The following is a 16,088-nucleotide window of genomic DNA, read 5'->3' as shown; positions in this document are numbered from 1 at the left end:
GAAAATTAAATTTGGGATGCAAACACCTCCCACCCAGGGGGCTGTGAGCCACGGCTCCTGGCGATGAGGAGAACCAGGCAGGACACGCTGCTGAGTTTGGTAGCTTGAGGCACAGAGACCCACAAAGAGTGAAGGAGGTGCTGGGAGTGGGAGACTGGCTGCACAGACACTAGCAAGACGGCGCTAAGGATGGGTCCCTTCCAAGGCGGTGGTTCACAGGGTGCCCATCCCTCTAGATTTAGGGCTGCCACAAGGAGGGAGCTTGCACCCGAGCCAAAGCCTGTCTGTGTGACCCACAAAGCCTGCATTGGGAGAGGATGTGTTTTAAATAAAAATCCTCCCTGGCTTCTCTGTTACAAATAACAGGCAGTCCACTAACACACGGTGACAGGTATCAATCATCAGCGCCAGTGGCCCCATTTATCTGCCTCACCACAGCCCTCCTAAATAACAGTGCCTGATGCTTGGGAACCACTTGCTTGCAAGGAAATTTCAAACACTGTTAGGGAGGGATGCTAACGCCAGCCAGCTGCTCGCACAGCTCCTGGGGAGCCTCTCTCTACCCTTGCAAACCATCTGGGAGCCCGGGGCTGTGCATCCCTGCTTTCCATCGCAGAAGGTGCCACCCCGGGGCAGGGTGCAGGCGCAGGGCACTGCAGTCTGTACACACCCCTGTGGTTTCTCATCCTCTTCACACTGTGCTAAGAGCAGAGAGTTTCTCAATGACATTCCCCATCAAAGGCTGAGAGGTTTCGAATGCTGCTCTCACTGCCTCCAGGCCAAGCATGGCCAGACCCGACCTTTCGGGAACACACTCCAAGAAGCAGCCCCAGATGACCCCAGAGCTTGGCCACCAGCTCTGGTCACTGCAGTGAGACCTAAAAGCCAGTGTGCCAGCTGTGACAGCAGCAGAGGGCTCCTCCATGGTTCCTTCCCCTCCTCGGGAAATGTTTTCCAAATCACCACCTAAGCAATCATGCTTTGCCTCCCTGAAATGTTGCAACGGCACGGCAGCCCCCACGCTCTGCAGGAGGTCAAGCAGGAATATCAACAACTTCCATCAGAAAAGATCTGGTTTATACAAACATACTTAGGGGAAAAAAAAAAAATATAAAAAAAGAGGTGTTCTTCCTGATTTGAGGCTCAGATGTTGTGCAGACAAATGACATCGGACACACAGACAAACAGCATCTGCAGGGAGCGTGTACGCAGGGCAAAAGCAGCCGAGCGGGATGAAGGAGAATTCAGTTGACTGCTCTTCCAGTTAATCCCCATCACAGCCCTCAGCCCTGCCTGCCCCAATGACCTGGACCTTCCATTTCTTTAGGCTGACCCACGGGATGGGACTAAACAGAGCTGACCTAATCCTCACATTTCTTTACGCTAATCCATGTGATGAGAGTAAGTGGGACATGACAGCTCTGCAGTTTAACCCCAAAAAACGAAGAGGATAGCAAAGGTCCCCCATTTGATTCATTTCGTAGTAAATGTCTGCAGTCTATTCTTGGAGCCAAAATGTTTCACAGGTGGAGGGGATGTAAGCTGGGGAGGGGATGCCCACCCAGCAGTGACGCCAGGCATGGGCGCTCCAGCCTCAGCCATGGGACACAGCAAGTCACAGGTTTATTTCTTCTTATTATTCAGGATGATTTTCTTGTTTTATGCATTCCTTCTCAGGTGCATAGATGTCTCGGGGCAAGGGCTTCGGCTGAGCAGCTTCTGCAGGTGATAAAAGCCAAGGCTGACGGGAAACGCAGCAAGGAGAAAGGGTTTTAGGAAGCTCTAGGATAAACGTGCAGCCTGACTGAGTCTTGACCACATCTTAAAAGAGAGATGCTATTGCAGTGCCACCTCCTCAGTACTTATTCTGGCCGTAAGGTCCCCTGGGCTATGTAGTGGCTCTGTAGGCAGGAGACCCCAAGATGCATAAAACCAGGTTTGCTGGCTGCTAAGAAGGAGCAGCGGGCACCCTGTGCCCCACACAATGTGAGGACACTTACACATGTCTCTGGTTTCCAGCCCAGCCTCATCTGGTGTTTTGCTCCCTGTCCTATACCCTGCTCTTTGGTGGGGAAAAGAGACACTCACAGTCCTATAACCTGCCCTAATGGAAAAGGGGTTTGGTTCAGAGGTCTTTACTGGGTTCACCTCACCCCAAAGCACCCTCCCATGCCCTGCAGCCCCAACAGCACACACAGCCATTGTGAGGTCCCCCTCAAGCCCCCCACCTGCTGCTAATGACTGGGGTCACTGACAAAGCAACCGGCGCCATTAAGTTGCACCACAGTGACCCAAGCTGACGCCACATCCTCTGCCATCAAAATAAGCCTCAAATGCACTGGCAGGCATGTGTGCTCCTCCAGCCTCCCTCAGCCCGGGGAGCGGAGCTGCATCTCCTCCGCAGCTGCAGGGTTCATGGCTGCACAAGCACGTAGCAACAACCAAAGGATTATTTTTAACTTCCATGTCTTATGCGGTCTTTTTGTCTCTGCCCTTCAGCTCCTGCTTTACGAGGCAGTGCTCAGATTCCGCCTTTTTACACAAACTAAATAAACAAAATCCCCCAAATCAAAAACCTCAAGATAACAAGACTTGACATGACTTAAAAGAAAGCATTGCAGATGTGGTTTAGGCTCTGTTCCTTATCCTTTTTTTCTGCTGCAGACCACCCTCTTCCCTTCCAGCAGGGGCTACATTTGCCTAATGCCACCCCCACCTCGGCACCGCTCTGGGCAGCGGGCACAGCCAAGCTCCGCTTCCTCCCCAAACCACACTCAACCCATCACCTGCACCTCCGAGGTTAACAAATTGAATACTACCCATTTCTTTCTTAACAGCAGATTCTGGTAAAAGCTTACACACTAGGAATGAAGAAAATTAAGACAAGAAAAAAAAGTTCAAGTTGGATCACTGTTATTCTCACATCTGAGCCTTTAGATACACACCAGCATCCTCCATCCACGCACTACAACAAGGCAGGTGAACAATGGCTACAAAAGTAAGTTTGGAAAGAGGTCTGTTTCCATAATATGTGTCCATGGGCACAGTGATTTGTATGGTAACAGGCCCCATCAGAAACCCCAGGGTGGAGATCCCAGTGGTGCCATCACACCGGAGCGCTGCTCTCCAAGCACAGAGCTCTATCGCACAACCAGAAGCTGCCACACTGGCACCAAAGCCGTCATCCCACCGGACCTCCCGCAAACACCGCGCTGTTAAACGTCCTTACAGCACGTGGGACGGGGAACACGGAAAACAAATTGCAGAAGCGGGAGTGAGATTTCTAATTTGAGGTTGTGTTAAAACAAACAAAACCACTTATCTTACTGGGACTCAGTACAGGCTAAAACCTCACACAGCTTCCTCATTTAATCAAACCAAGAAAGGGAAGCATTCAGAAAGAAATACTGGGGACTTGTACATCCTCAGCAGTTTTTGAAGTGGTTTCTGCAGGGCAGCTGGAGCCACATCACACGGCAGTTTGGCTGTTCTCTGTGAACTAAGCCAGGGATTTTCAATGAGCTGTCACTTCCTACATCCCATTTCAGAAGTGATCCTGGTGCTTGCATGTATTTGCAAATTTGACACCTGATGTTTTACTGCTGAACTGAGCTTTCTGTGTCAGTGGAAGCACTGTACTGGCAAGCGAGGCCAGACTGGCGGGTCCTGCGCTCCAAGGCATTGCCATCTCGCTGTGCTTCAGCCAGACATGATCTTTACCCATCTTAACCTCTTAGGATACTCTCAGCTGCTGAAGAGTTACAGAGAAGTCGCAGGGCTTGATTTACAATTGCAAAATGTTTATATAGCTGATTTATGGTCTAATTCCAAAAAAAACAGAGAAGAGAAACCACAAACGACCTGATCTCACAAAGCTGCACCAAATTCAACAGCCTGTGTGTTGCTCAGGCAGTACGGATGTTTGGGATGAGATCCTTTGTGTTTTGGGGGGGGAAATGGCTTGCAGCATGGCCAGTGCTCATTACTTGCGCCTCGGTAGTGATGTTCCTGTGCATAACCACAGTCCTGGGCTGAAAGGTGCACAAATGACACCCACACGGGGAGCTGGCTAACAGTGGTGATGGTTAAGAGGAAATTTCACTAGAGATACGAAAGTAAAGATGATGCCGTACAACCCTGCAACCCCCTCCTCCAAAATACATCTGCACCACTCAAGCTAACGAAGCTCAGCCTCCCAGTCTCCCTTTGTTAGAGGCAAACGTGTGACGCCCTCCCTGGGGCCTCTCCTCCCTCTTGCCACCTAGGTTTATTGGACCTTCAGGAATGCAATTAGCACCAAGATGTTTCCTCCTTTGTCAAACTGCCTGGCAGGAAGCCAAGGGGTTCAAAAGCTGCTGGGCTGCACAGCCAGCTGCCCCTTCCCCAGCCTGGCTGCAGGGGGGAGGGAGGGCAGGCTGCAGGCAGAAAAACTGGGAGCAGAGCATTCAGGGATTTGGGAAGCAACTGCCTGCTTTGTCAGAGCACAATGCCATGGCTAACCTGGTTGCATCTCTTTTGGAGGAACAGAGCACCTCTGCAAGCCATCCCCATGGCCCTTCCAGAAATTGGATTGGAGCTGTCAACTGGGCTCAGGGAGCATCTGAACAAACACCGCTTATTACTGACTGAGCAGCATTGACTAAGAGTTGGATGCAACTTTCAGGGAGCAAAATTGTTCCCAGGAAAAGACAGGGGGGAGCAGAATGTCATTTCTTCCCCTTGTGGCAACAAAAGCAGTGACCAGCCCCTGCGTGACCACCCCCCAGGATGTCCTGCACGCAAGGTGTGACCCAGACTCCTCTGGCTGACAAGTCTACATGTGCTGGTGGACGGAGATGTTCAGTGCTGAGCTAAATGCATGGTCTTTTCCAAGAAGGCCACATTTGTAGTGAGAAGAGAGCATGTGTCTGCTGAAAGCCACCAGAGATGCTCGTGTAGCAGAGGGCTGTTCAGTGGGGGCAGCTTTGGGCACAGCCCTCTGTGCAAGCTCAGACACTTTTGGAGGGCGGCTGGTGAAGCCCCAAGCCTCTTGGTGCTGACAAAACCACCTCAAAATGTTATGTCATTGGCATGGTGCTTACTGCAGCTCAGATTTAGCATCATAACTGCTGGAATTTAAAAAAAAAAAATAAAGCCAACAAGACAACAGCAATGGATAGACACAGGGAGAACCCCCCCCCCCAGCCGTGCCAGGCTCCATCCCACCCCTGGAGCAAAAAGGAGGCCACTTGGCCTCAGCCCGCCCTTTGTTTTCTTCATAGCTATAAAAAGGACTTTTAAATTACTTTTAAAAAGTCGTGCAATTCCCAAGCCAGCTATACTGCTCTTCCCAGCACCAGAAGCCCTCCACAGTGACAGAAGAAACCAGGTACAAGAAGACACATAACTTGCTTTCCTGGGGAGCGGCAGAGCTCTGGCTCTCCCGATGAAAAGGAAACTTCAGCAAAGGGATGTCCTTCCCTTGCAGCACCAACCGCTACACCAGTAACTTCCAGCCTCACTTTACAGAATCGCTGCCCTGCTTGCTATTAAATATATGCCCTTTGGGTGGGATGATGCTGTCAAAGCAATACGGTCGCATGGGGAACCCCCAGGCAGTACTGCTCTTAATTACTTCACGGTTGAGTTTATTTCTTCCTCCATCTACATTCAAACACCTTTTTCCTGCTTGCTCACCCCTCTTTCCACTCCTGCATCAGCAGGGAGATCCCCCAGTTCCCCACTCCAGGACAGTGGCTATGGGAGGTGGTACCTGCCTTCCTCCCTGCTCTGCAGTGGGCAGCCCCAGGGCAATGCCAAAAACCAGGGTACCGCCTGCCTCATCTTCAGCAATGCCAAAATTTCACTAGCCAGGCTACAGGAAAATGAGCATGAATATCCTCTACCCACGTAACAACACGACCACCTCAAACAGACAGAACCATGAACCAAAAGGTGCCCCATCACTTACTGCCCAGCTCAGAAACATGCAAGGCAAGATAAACAGCAGGAAAAAAACCCACCACTTCACCAGAGAAATATGTGAAAAATAGCTATTTTTCCAAGCTTACACTTGTTTTGGAAATTTTATCCAAGGCTTTCAGTTAAGTAAATATTGTAGTTGCTTGAAAGCAGGCAAATTTTAAAGAATAACCTTTTGTCCAGCTCTCGCTGAGAGAATTATGTCCGAGGGCTAATCCAGGCAATTATGTGCAAGGTAAATTGTGTGACCTTGGGCTGACAAGGAATTAAAGCCATTTTAGCAAGCACAGCTAAATAACTCCTCTACTGTTGCTTAAGCAAAGCTGGCTGGCTACATCTTTCCCAGTGAATGACTTGTTTTCCCAGTGGGCAGAAAAATCTATACGTAAAATACCTTTAGAAATCTTTAACACAGATATTCTCTAATAAGTAACAGACTGAAACACAACCTGTCCTTTCACCTGCACTGCACCAGGGGATTATTTCAAATGCTTCATCTTTAAAAAAGATTGTTTCTGCCTACTCAGGGAAGGATGGCACATGTAGAAGAAATCCAACCTAAGAAGACACCAAAAAGCTTTAAAGGGTTCAAGCCTGTGCTGGTTTGCTCTTTCCTAGGGATACACTTCAGTGTGCAAGAGATGTGCGTGGTTACATCAAAATAACACCACCAAAGCCAAGACTCTGCTCATCTCCATGGGTCCTGGGCAAGGAGAGAGCCCTTCACTCTAATGCTGGAAACTCAGCTGGTGGGGATAATGCACTTTTTGCTCATTAGTGTGGATGCACTTAAACCTCTGCCTCCTTTTTTCCATGAGGAAAAGAAAGGGAGCGCAGATCCCTCCAGAACAGGGCAGATTTCAGCAGGGGGGACAGGCATAGCCCCTCGCACACCCTGCGCACACCAGCCCAGCAGCATTCCCCATTTCGGGGCAGCGAAGCAGAGGGCAGGAGGGAGGACAGGCTCCTACCTGAGCAGAGGACTCCTTTGTACCTGGCGCAGGAGAAGTCGTCGCACTCGCAGAAGGGCCCGTAGATGTTTCCGAACTCGCTCTCGTAGCAGAGGCACTGGTTGCAGCTGCACTCCCCTCTCCCGCTGCAGAGGGGTTTGCCCTCTGCCTCCCGGCACATGGCGTGGTGCATGTCCCCGCTGGCCCCCTCCTCACACTCGCACCTGGCCCCCAGGTACCCGGTGTCGCACTCGCACAGCCCGCAGGCGTAGGTCCCGTTGCCGCTGCACTTGCCGCTGGCTGGCGCGGCGTGGCTGGTGCACCCGCAGAGGCAGTTGTAGGTCACGGCCACCTCCAGCGTGTCCCGAAAGCCGGCGGGTTTGATGGTGAAGATGTGGGAAGTGTCCTCGGCGGGGCAGCTCCGCGCCTCCACAGTCACCTCGAAGGAAACCTGGGGGCAGGTTGAGATGTAAGTTAACTCACACCGGAACGGCCAGCAAGGGTGTGCCGGGAAGAAAGGCAGGAGGGAAGGGAAAGTGTCCTGAGGAAAAGCCACGGAGGGAGTCCCTGGAGCAGAGCAATGGTCAGCACGTCAAGCTTCACTCGCAGGTGTGCAAAAAACCCCCCAAACAATTGTATGTCTAGCAAGGGCATCTGCAGCTCAGTGCACTGACATCTGTCAGTCCCACGAGAGGTTCAGCACTCTTACTGCCTTAAAACTATTTCCTCTCAGCCATCAGCAGCAATTTTCCCCATCAGGGACCGTTGGTCTCTGTGAAGCAGGAAGGACCATGCCTGTTCCCATTAAATAAACAGGGCAAAACTCTAGCAAATATCCCAGTTTTCATGCTATTAAAAACAATAAATTTTGGTGAAACTGAGCACTAGCAAGGATCTAACCAATGCAGCACATGGGCCCAAGGTGCCTACAAGATCGTGGATTTAGGAGGTTTTATGGGAATCCTGATCTGGACACAGAAATGTGCATCAGTCACACAGTCCCAAGCTTTCAGCACCATTTCTGATGGATGCTTCTATTAAGACTGGCTTCAGAGCAGTTACGCATCACTATATGGTTATACCTCAACCCCCTACTCATTTTCTGTAGCTACAACCCAGTGTCAGGGATTTTCTCCTTGGGACCATCCTAAGGCCACTTGCTTGGCCCCCGATTTAATGGTGTTGGTTGGTGGGGGTCTCAGGCTGTCTGGCGTTGCCTGGAGCTGCTGGTTAGCAAAGAGGATTAACCTTATTCCAAGGAGAAGAGCCCCTTTCCTATGCATCAGGAGGGAATGATTTTTCACTGGAGACATTTGAAGTCACCTCGAGCTGTCGCTGCCTGCACCGTCCCACGTGCCACGGGGCGATGTGCAGATGTCAGCGCAGCAGCCACTGCCAGTCAGGAGAGCTGACCCCCACAAAGCCTCCCTTGACCCTCTCCCATTCCCAAGGCCCCTTGGGCAAGTAGGCAACAAGCTCAACTTACAGAGGAGAAGGAGATCAGAAAGCAAACCAAGGGGATTAGGGTAATCCTGCTCCATTTCACCCGCTGACACCCACGCCCCTGGGACTAAACCCCAGCAGAGTAGGATCCAGTGCCAGTGTTATCCTCTTTGGGGAAACTTTCTGAGCAGGAGTCAAATCTGGATCCACGTGGAAGCGATGGGGCCAAGAGCAGCTGATCAAAAGGGGATGGAAGAGCAGGACATCCGTGATCCTGTGCACCTCAATACTTGGGTGCACCTAAAATAGGAGAGGTACCAGTGCTGGCTCCCTGCTGCTCCCCAAATCTTCTGCCATCGGGGCAGAAGATACCCCCAGTTAACCCAGATCAGGAGACCCAGTCTTTCCCACTCATGACATCAGCCTCTGTGGATACAGGCACGTGCGTACCCGCTGCCAAACTCCTTTAGGGCACGAGCTGCACCAGCTGGAGCGACCCCCCTGCTTGTGCCAAAGCCGGGAGCACAGGATCAACCACCAGATTAACTCCGCTACCTTGGGGGCTCAGGCTTTGCTGTGGGAACAAGGAGGGCATGTGCCTAGCGCGGCAACGCTACAGGGATTGATGTTACCCGCTGACTGGAGATCCATCAAATTCAGCTGAAAAAGCTGAGGCCACCTCCCTCTTAACACTTCACATGATCCTTATTTGGCAGGGTAAAAACCCAGCTACTGTTGACTCTTTCAGACTATTTTTATACGCCTCAGTGCTTAGAGCTCTGGTATGTTTGCAGAGCCACTCTTCTCAAATAAGGCAATCGGGCTGCTAACAAACCTGCACCCACGTCCTCGCAGACAGCAAAAGCCTGGAGAAAGGGAGGGGGTTCCCCACCAGTCTGACCCCTCCTGCCCCAGCCCTGCAGCCTAGCAACTCATTTGTCTGTATCAATATTGAATTTTAACAAACAAAGCTTAGTTTCTCTGGTTTTTATAGAAAAGCATAGGATGGATTATGCCATGTATACAGTTAACATTAAGGGACAAACTATATTTTTAGTCTGCGCTGCCATCCAATAACCCGAGGAACTGAACACAGGAGAGGAGGGTTGCTCTCTTTCTGAGCACCTGGTCTTTTTTTGTAATACCTCTGAAGCTAACCATGACCTCTTCACTCTGGGAAAGACAGGTTTAAATTAGAATCATAGAGTCGTTTAGGTTGGAAAAGACCATTAAGATCATCAAGTCAAACCATTAACCTGACGCTGCCAAGTCCCCCATTAAAACATGTGCCTAAGCACCACATCTACACATCTTTTAAATACCTCCAGGGATGGTGACTCCCCCCCTTCCCTGGGCAGCCTCTTCTAATACTTGACAATCCTTTTGGTGAAGAAATTTTTTCTAATACCCTATATAAACCTCCCCTGATGCAAACTGAGGCCATTTCCTCTTGTCCCATCACTTGTTACTTGGGAGAAGAGGTGGACACCCACCTTGCTACAACCTCCTTTCAGGCAGCTGTAGAGAGCAATGAGGTCTGCCCTCAGCCTCCTTTTCTCCAGGCTGAACAACCCCAATTCCCTCAGATGCTCCTCATAAGACTTGTGCTCTAGACTCTTCACCAGCTTTGTTGCCCTGCTTTGGACACGCTCCAGCACCTCAATGTCAGTCTTGTAGCGAGGGGCCCAAAACTGAAAACAGCACTCGAGCTGCAGGCTCACCAGTGCCGAGTACAGGGGACGATCATTTCCCTAGTCCCACTGGCCACACTGTTTCTGATACAAGCCAGGATGGCAACACAAGCCAGGATTCCCAAACAATAATAAGAAAACCATGACTATTTAACGGACCAGGAAAAGACCAGCAGACCACGGCAATAAAAATTTCACAGGTGAGAGCACGATGTGAGTATCTGGGATTACAGGGAAAAAAAGCCCATTCTTGACTATAGCATCCTGCTGCCTGATCAAGATCTTTTGTCTCAGGGTGCTGTAGACAAGACGCCTGTATTCCCTCTTTCTGGACTGACAGCTGCCCTTGGGCTGATCTATACCATGGAGAGCCACTTTTAGCAGAGCCATTCTCTGTGGTTTCCAGATTAACATGGCTCAGTGTGAGGAGAGCAGACGAAGATGAGCAAAGCTGTATTTTATTGCTCAGGACCATTCATCAAGAGAGGTAAGCAGTTGCATGGGGGGTGAAACAGCCTCCCCAGGGGATGGACCAAAAGGCAGACTCACCGTATCTCCTATTTTGAGATCCCCACACTTCCTGAGCCCGGGATAGGACAACCCATCCTGGCACGTGGCAGTGAAGGTCAAGCCAACGTCCTCAGGGCTGTCCCAGACTGTAAGTTCCACCTTGGACCGAATACTCTAGAAACACAACGGGAGAGCAAACTGTCAGGTCCCCAAAGGCAGGTGGGTTTCTTCTGCTTTAGTCTCTTCTCCTGATGTTTCCAGAGGGCGGCTACGACATCTCTGCACCTATATGAAAAAAAATCACCCTTGCACACACATTGACATTTGGTGTTGAGTCAACCAGCTCGGGAGACTTCTGATGGATGCAACTAGAAACACGGGGAGCTGCTTACAACCCCTGTGGGTGGCTTATGCCCTCTGAGTTAGATGCGATGACCACTGTAGCCAGGACTGAAAAGATATGGATGCACAAGAAAAAGAAGGAGGAATACATTCTCGACCACGAATCAAGCATCTCTGAGCCAAAGGTCAGACCCTCGTGTGCACATCTGCACCTCCTCCTCCCTGTAAACCAGCCCCTTAGCAAAGCACAAAGCCTGATTCTCCACTGGTAGTTGTCCTGTGATGTCCATCATATCGCATAGAGAAGGTGTAAAACTACACTAACTCTGTTTTGTTTTCTTGATTTCACCCAGCTGGTCAGAAAAATGTATTTTCCCTCTTCAGAGAAAATGCCAAACAAAAAGTACCCTTTCAGATGCATCAGCTGGAAACTCCACCGTGGGAAAAAATAAACAAAAAATCTTTCTTTGTGAAACTTTTCAGAGTTAAAAACATTTTCCATCAGTGAGGTTTTGGTATTCTCCTATCCCCTTTCTTCTGCTCCTTATCACTCTGTCCTGCTGCACACACAGACTTTTTAAGTCAAAACAAAATGGAGTTTATAAGTATTAATTCCGAAGGAGGTTTTTTTTTTTCATTCTTCCAGTGGCTGGAATTGATTTTTCTTATGAGTGGTGTCCAAAAACAGACAAAGGTTTTCAAAATGGAGCTTTTTGTGCAAATACATTTTTTTTCCAAAGCCAGCTTGCAGCTCCATCCCTCTCCCCCTTGTCCCCAACCCTCACTGAAGTGGCCAGATTAAGGAAAAGTGCGAATTCAGACCTCTTGCCAGTCCATGTGATACCAAAACCAGGGCTCGCACACCAGCAAAGAGCTAATGCTTTTGGAAACGGGCAGGAAATAAATTTAGCCAGGCAAATCTAAACAGCCCTTGAGGAAAAAAAGGAATAATTTCTCATCGCTGCTGTAATGGAGGAGCTGTTCATGGGGTGGCAGTTCGGACTGTATGGAACATCCATTGCCTGCGGGCTGAATGCACTGCTCTGCCCAAAATTATCCCATAGAAATTAGCTGCCACACTGATACGCTCTGCCATCTCCCTGCCCAGAGCATCTCTCTGGGGTATGGCAGAAGACAGGACACCAGGCTACGACCTTGTGTGGGCTCTTCCTATGTTCTTATACAGATGCCAAGATTCCTTGTTAGCCCTATACAGTGATGCTATTAGCTTAATTGTAACGCTATTATTACTAGCCACTTTGCATGGTTACTCAGCAATACCCCCTCACAGCACCACAACCACCACTGAAGGTGACTGCAGGATTCTGACACTGGGTTGTTTGGTGGTCCCCCAAGCCCAATGCACATTCAGGGATGAGTGGAGGATGCTGGAGAGACCTAGAGGAAGGACTTGGCCCTGAGATGGAGCAATGTCTCTGCCTGAAATGAAGCTGTCTACTATAGCCCAGGGGAAGTTCAATGGATGGATCGTTTCAGTGTAAAAACAAGGAAATCCTGAACCAGGGACAGCTGATGTCATGCCCTTGGGATGCCTCTGAACATCAACTAATTAAAGAAATAATCTATTTTATCTGCTGGTGGGGTGCTCTGTTTTTAGATCAGGGCTGTATTTCACAGGTAATTCTGCACATGGGAGACACGGGGTGAAATCTCTGCTGTGCCACCAGCTCCCTTGGGCATCCCTGTGCTCCTTCTCCACCTCACACACCTTGTTTCCCTCCCCAGGGTGGATGTCCAGCCTTGACGGTGCACAGAGGACCAGGGAGGGAGGTGGCCAAGGCAGGCGGAGCACATGGGGAGAGGCGAGCCGGCTGAGCTCTTGGCACTGCGCGCGGCAGCAGCTGCAGTACTAAAACGCACTTACGTTGTAAGCCTTGACGATCAGCTCGATGATATTCTTGGAGTCTTTGTGCAAAATCTCCACTGTTGTCCCAGGAATCAAGGCAGTAAAGTTCTTGGGAAAAAAAAAAAAAAAATGGAAGAAAATGCTGAGATGCAGAGAGGAAAGCAGAAGACGAGGAGGGACCAACCCCACATCACATAACCCATTGTTAACTCGGAGCTTTTGTAATCAAAGCATTGCTAACGTGGCAGGTCGGACACTAAACAAAACTCGTGCCCAATGGACGGGGACTAAGGGACCCAGGTCTGCAGCTGGAGGGGACAAGACCCAGCTGCTGCGCCCTGGGGAGAACCGGCACCGCGGGAGGGAGGAGCGGCTGCCCCATCGCCTCCCAACCCACGAGCATCCCTGGAGAGTGGGTGGGGAATGACCTCAGCCCTCCCGCTCTCCACGGCGAGCAGCAGCATCTCCACCGTAGCAACGAGGCTGCTTACTGTTTTAGCTCGAGCCTGGAGAGCTAGAGCAGAAGTTTCCAAAAGTGACCCCATCAGAAACACCTCCCTGCATCCCCAGAGGAGTGAAAGCCCGCGGGGCAGCTCCAGACACAGGCTGGCCCTTGTGGCTCAGGTCACCTTTTCCTTTCAGAGGGGAGAGCGGGGATGGCAAGTGAGTTCAAATTGTATGTGGCGCATCGGGGCCCTGGACTCCGTGATGGAAAAACACAGCTGGGCAGAAACCCTGTGCACGATTAGGTAATGGGATTAAGTCATGGCAGAATGGGTTGAACAGGTTTCTGCTCTCTCGTGTGCTGCACGGCTGGCAGCCATCCGAACATCACGATTAATCTGGAGTCTATTTTAAGTCTTCACATGCTCACTAACATACATATCTGTTTGCTATAAGAAGCTTTAGTGCTTTTCTCTGAAAGGGCTTGTGGAGAGGGATAGCGGGCTGAGCCTCGCCTGCCTGCATCTGCCTGCCCCTGCCAGCCCCCAGGGCAGCGCGTGGCCACGCACACGCATGCTTGCAGCCGCACGGATGTGCACTTACAGCTGCACACCTGTGCACTTACAGCTGCACACACACGCTTGCAGCTGCACACGTGTGCTCACGTCCACACACCTGCACACTTACAGCTGCACACCTGAGCACTTGCAGCTGCCTCTGCCCCACAGTGCCAGCAGGAAGATGCTTTCTCCAGGAATTTAAATCTCCCCCCAGCCCAGACGGCTCGGCAGAGCTTACCTTGTACAGGACGTAATGACTTTTTGTAACAGCAAAAATCAGGTGGATGTTGTTTTCAGCCAGTTTCTCCCCAAGAAGCGCCAAGGAAGGATAATCCTAGGGGCAAAAAACCGGCACAAAGACTGATGGGTAACACAGAAACAAAGACTAGTTTCATTACTCTTCTCCTCCCAACAGCAAAATTCGTTCCAGACGCACAGCATGTTTCGCTGCGGGATGAAGTCTCTGATGTACCAGCACAATCCCAACTGAAATGGTAGAAATTCTGTTATCCCTTAAATATTTCTGCTGCACCCTTCACTGGGATATATGACTAACACCATTAGCTACAGCAACACCCGAAACACTGGATTTCTCCCTTTGCTCTTTCTGCTTTGCCATCAGCAGACGTACGTGTGTAATAAACTGGTTGCTCTCTCCAGGGGTGTGATGCAGGGAGATCTAGAACTGCAGTAAGCAGAAATGTATGATTTTTCTCCCAAAGTGGAAACATCCATTGTCTGCTCTTTCTGCATACCGTGAAGAGATTACAATAAGCTCTTTAATTCTGCAGACTTCCCAGACAGAGAGGATGGCAGGAAGATACTGCTCTAGCTACCCACAAGCAACAAAATAATGAACCAGAGGTCAGTTTCAAGAGACCAGCTTGAGTTTAAAGGCCCTGGCTGCTTCTAAAGTGCTGTCCTTGGAAAAACACCTCACTTACTTGCAGAGTGGAGGGCTGATCAAGAGTCTCCAAGACTCAAACACGGAAACACCAAGGCAGCATCCCCATGCCAGCTCCCCAGTGTTAACGCCACGTCAGTATGAGGGATGTAGTCCCTTACGTATATATTTTCTAGGACTGCACAGAGGGGTGGAAAGAGAGTTTCTCCCAAGACCCTAGCCTCTGGCCATAAGGCAGTCATCCAGAAACACCTCCCTTTACAGGGTGACATCCATGCAGGAACAAAAATCATAATGAGTGTTTGTGATCTGCTGAATAAAGCACCGTTCTGCAGAAGGATGTGATACATAGGTGACAGGCAAGTGCTCATTCACCCTAGAAGTCTCCTCCATGGAGTTAATTTTTTTTTTAAAAGGGCCAGTTTGTACATTTATTACAGTGACCTTTGTTAGTGTTGTGGTCAAAGGCTATAAATAAGAGGAGCATCCTGTTGTGCTTGCTATTGTAGCCACACCAAAGTAGGCTCAGCCTCCCAGGGAGAAGATGACAATCCACCGGACATTTTAGAAAAGGGATGACATATTTGATGTTTCCTCTACACTTTGCAGCAAATCTGATGCTCTTCGGTACACTAAGTTGCTTTTCCCTCCCTTGCAATGAGCCCTGAAGGAACTCACTAAGCTCCTAATCCATTTTTGAGCATCACAGAAGCATTCACTGTGGTGAATGCCCAAGGGGAACAGCAAATTTTATTTGCAAATTGCAGGACCAGGTGAAACCATGCTGGTCAGGTGCTGCATTCTCCAGGTGGCTTGTCTCCAGAGAGGTTCACCAACACCCTGAGGTCTCCAAGGGCTGAGCCCCTTTGTCCCCCCTCACCAGCTGGCTGGACGCGCTGTACTCGTTGGCTTCGTTCAGGTGGCACTGGCCATCATGGGGCTGCACCAGCCCCCCCAGCTTCCCATCGAGGGCTATGTGGGGCACATCGTCCGTCGTGAAGACCAGCAGGTGAGACGCCTCCTTACGCCAGCCGATCTTCTCCTGGGGGAAAACAAACCCCGTGAGACAGCCGGTCTGCCCCTGCCAATCCCATGCGTTGCCCCTCACCCTGCACATGCTCCCAGCCATGCACCCGGCCAGCAGCAGACCTGTTAGCACTAATTAAACGAGTAGCACTCATTAGAAGAGCACCACACTCCTGTCCACCCATCCCTGGCAAGAAAACAAAATGTCAGGGGCCCACCAAGCATTTCCCAGCATCTCCTTCCAACACACTTACTTAAAAAGGCATGAGGAGGTATGTGGACTGTCCACCAGACCTTCTCTACCCAGATCCAAGAATAAGAATTTCAGTTGCTTTTATAGCCAAAGGAGACCTGCCAAATTCCTCCACACACATTTAATCTGACCCTGTT

At 50.3% G+C, this 16,088-nt stretch overlaps 1 protein-coding gene across 1 annotated transcript in view; it reads right to left on the bottom strand.

Annotated features, from left to right (window-relative positions):
- ITGB5 (integrin, beta 5) overlaps window positions 1–16,088 on the bottom strand; it is a 53,742-nt gene that overhangs the window by 15,151 nt on the left and 22,503 nt on the right. Inside the window, exons 5-9 of the mRNA XM_010081136.1 lie at window positions 15,553–15,714; window positions 14,007–14,102; window positions 12,783–12,872; window positions 10,595–10,729; window positions 6,933–7,362 (exon numbers count right to left, since the gene is read on the bottom strand). Coding sequence (XP_010079438.1) covers window positions 6,933–7,362; window positions 10,595–10,729; window positions 12,783–12,872; window positions 14,007–14,102; window positions 15,553–15,714 — 913 coding nt within the window. The remainder of the gene's footprint in view (window positions 1–6,932; window positions 7,363–10,594; window positions 10,730–12,782; window positions 12,873–14,006; window positions 14,103–15,552; window positions 15,715–16,088) is intronic.

Source organism: Pterocles gutturalis, unplaced genomic scaffold (assembly GCF_000699245.1).
Source record: "Pterocles gutturalis isolate BGI_N339 unplaced genomic scaffold, ASM69924v1 scaffold9514, whole genome shotgun sequence".
Classification (NCBI taxonomy): Eukaryota; Metazoa; Chordata; class Aves; order Pterocliformes; family Pteroclidae; genus Pterocles; species Pterocles gutturalis.
The sequence above is the reverse complement of the archived record's forward strand: the minus strand, read 5'-3'. Positions and strand labels throughout refer to the sequence as shown.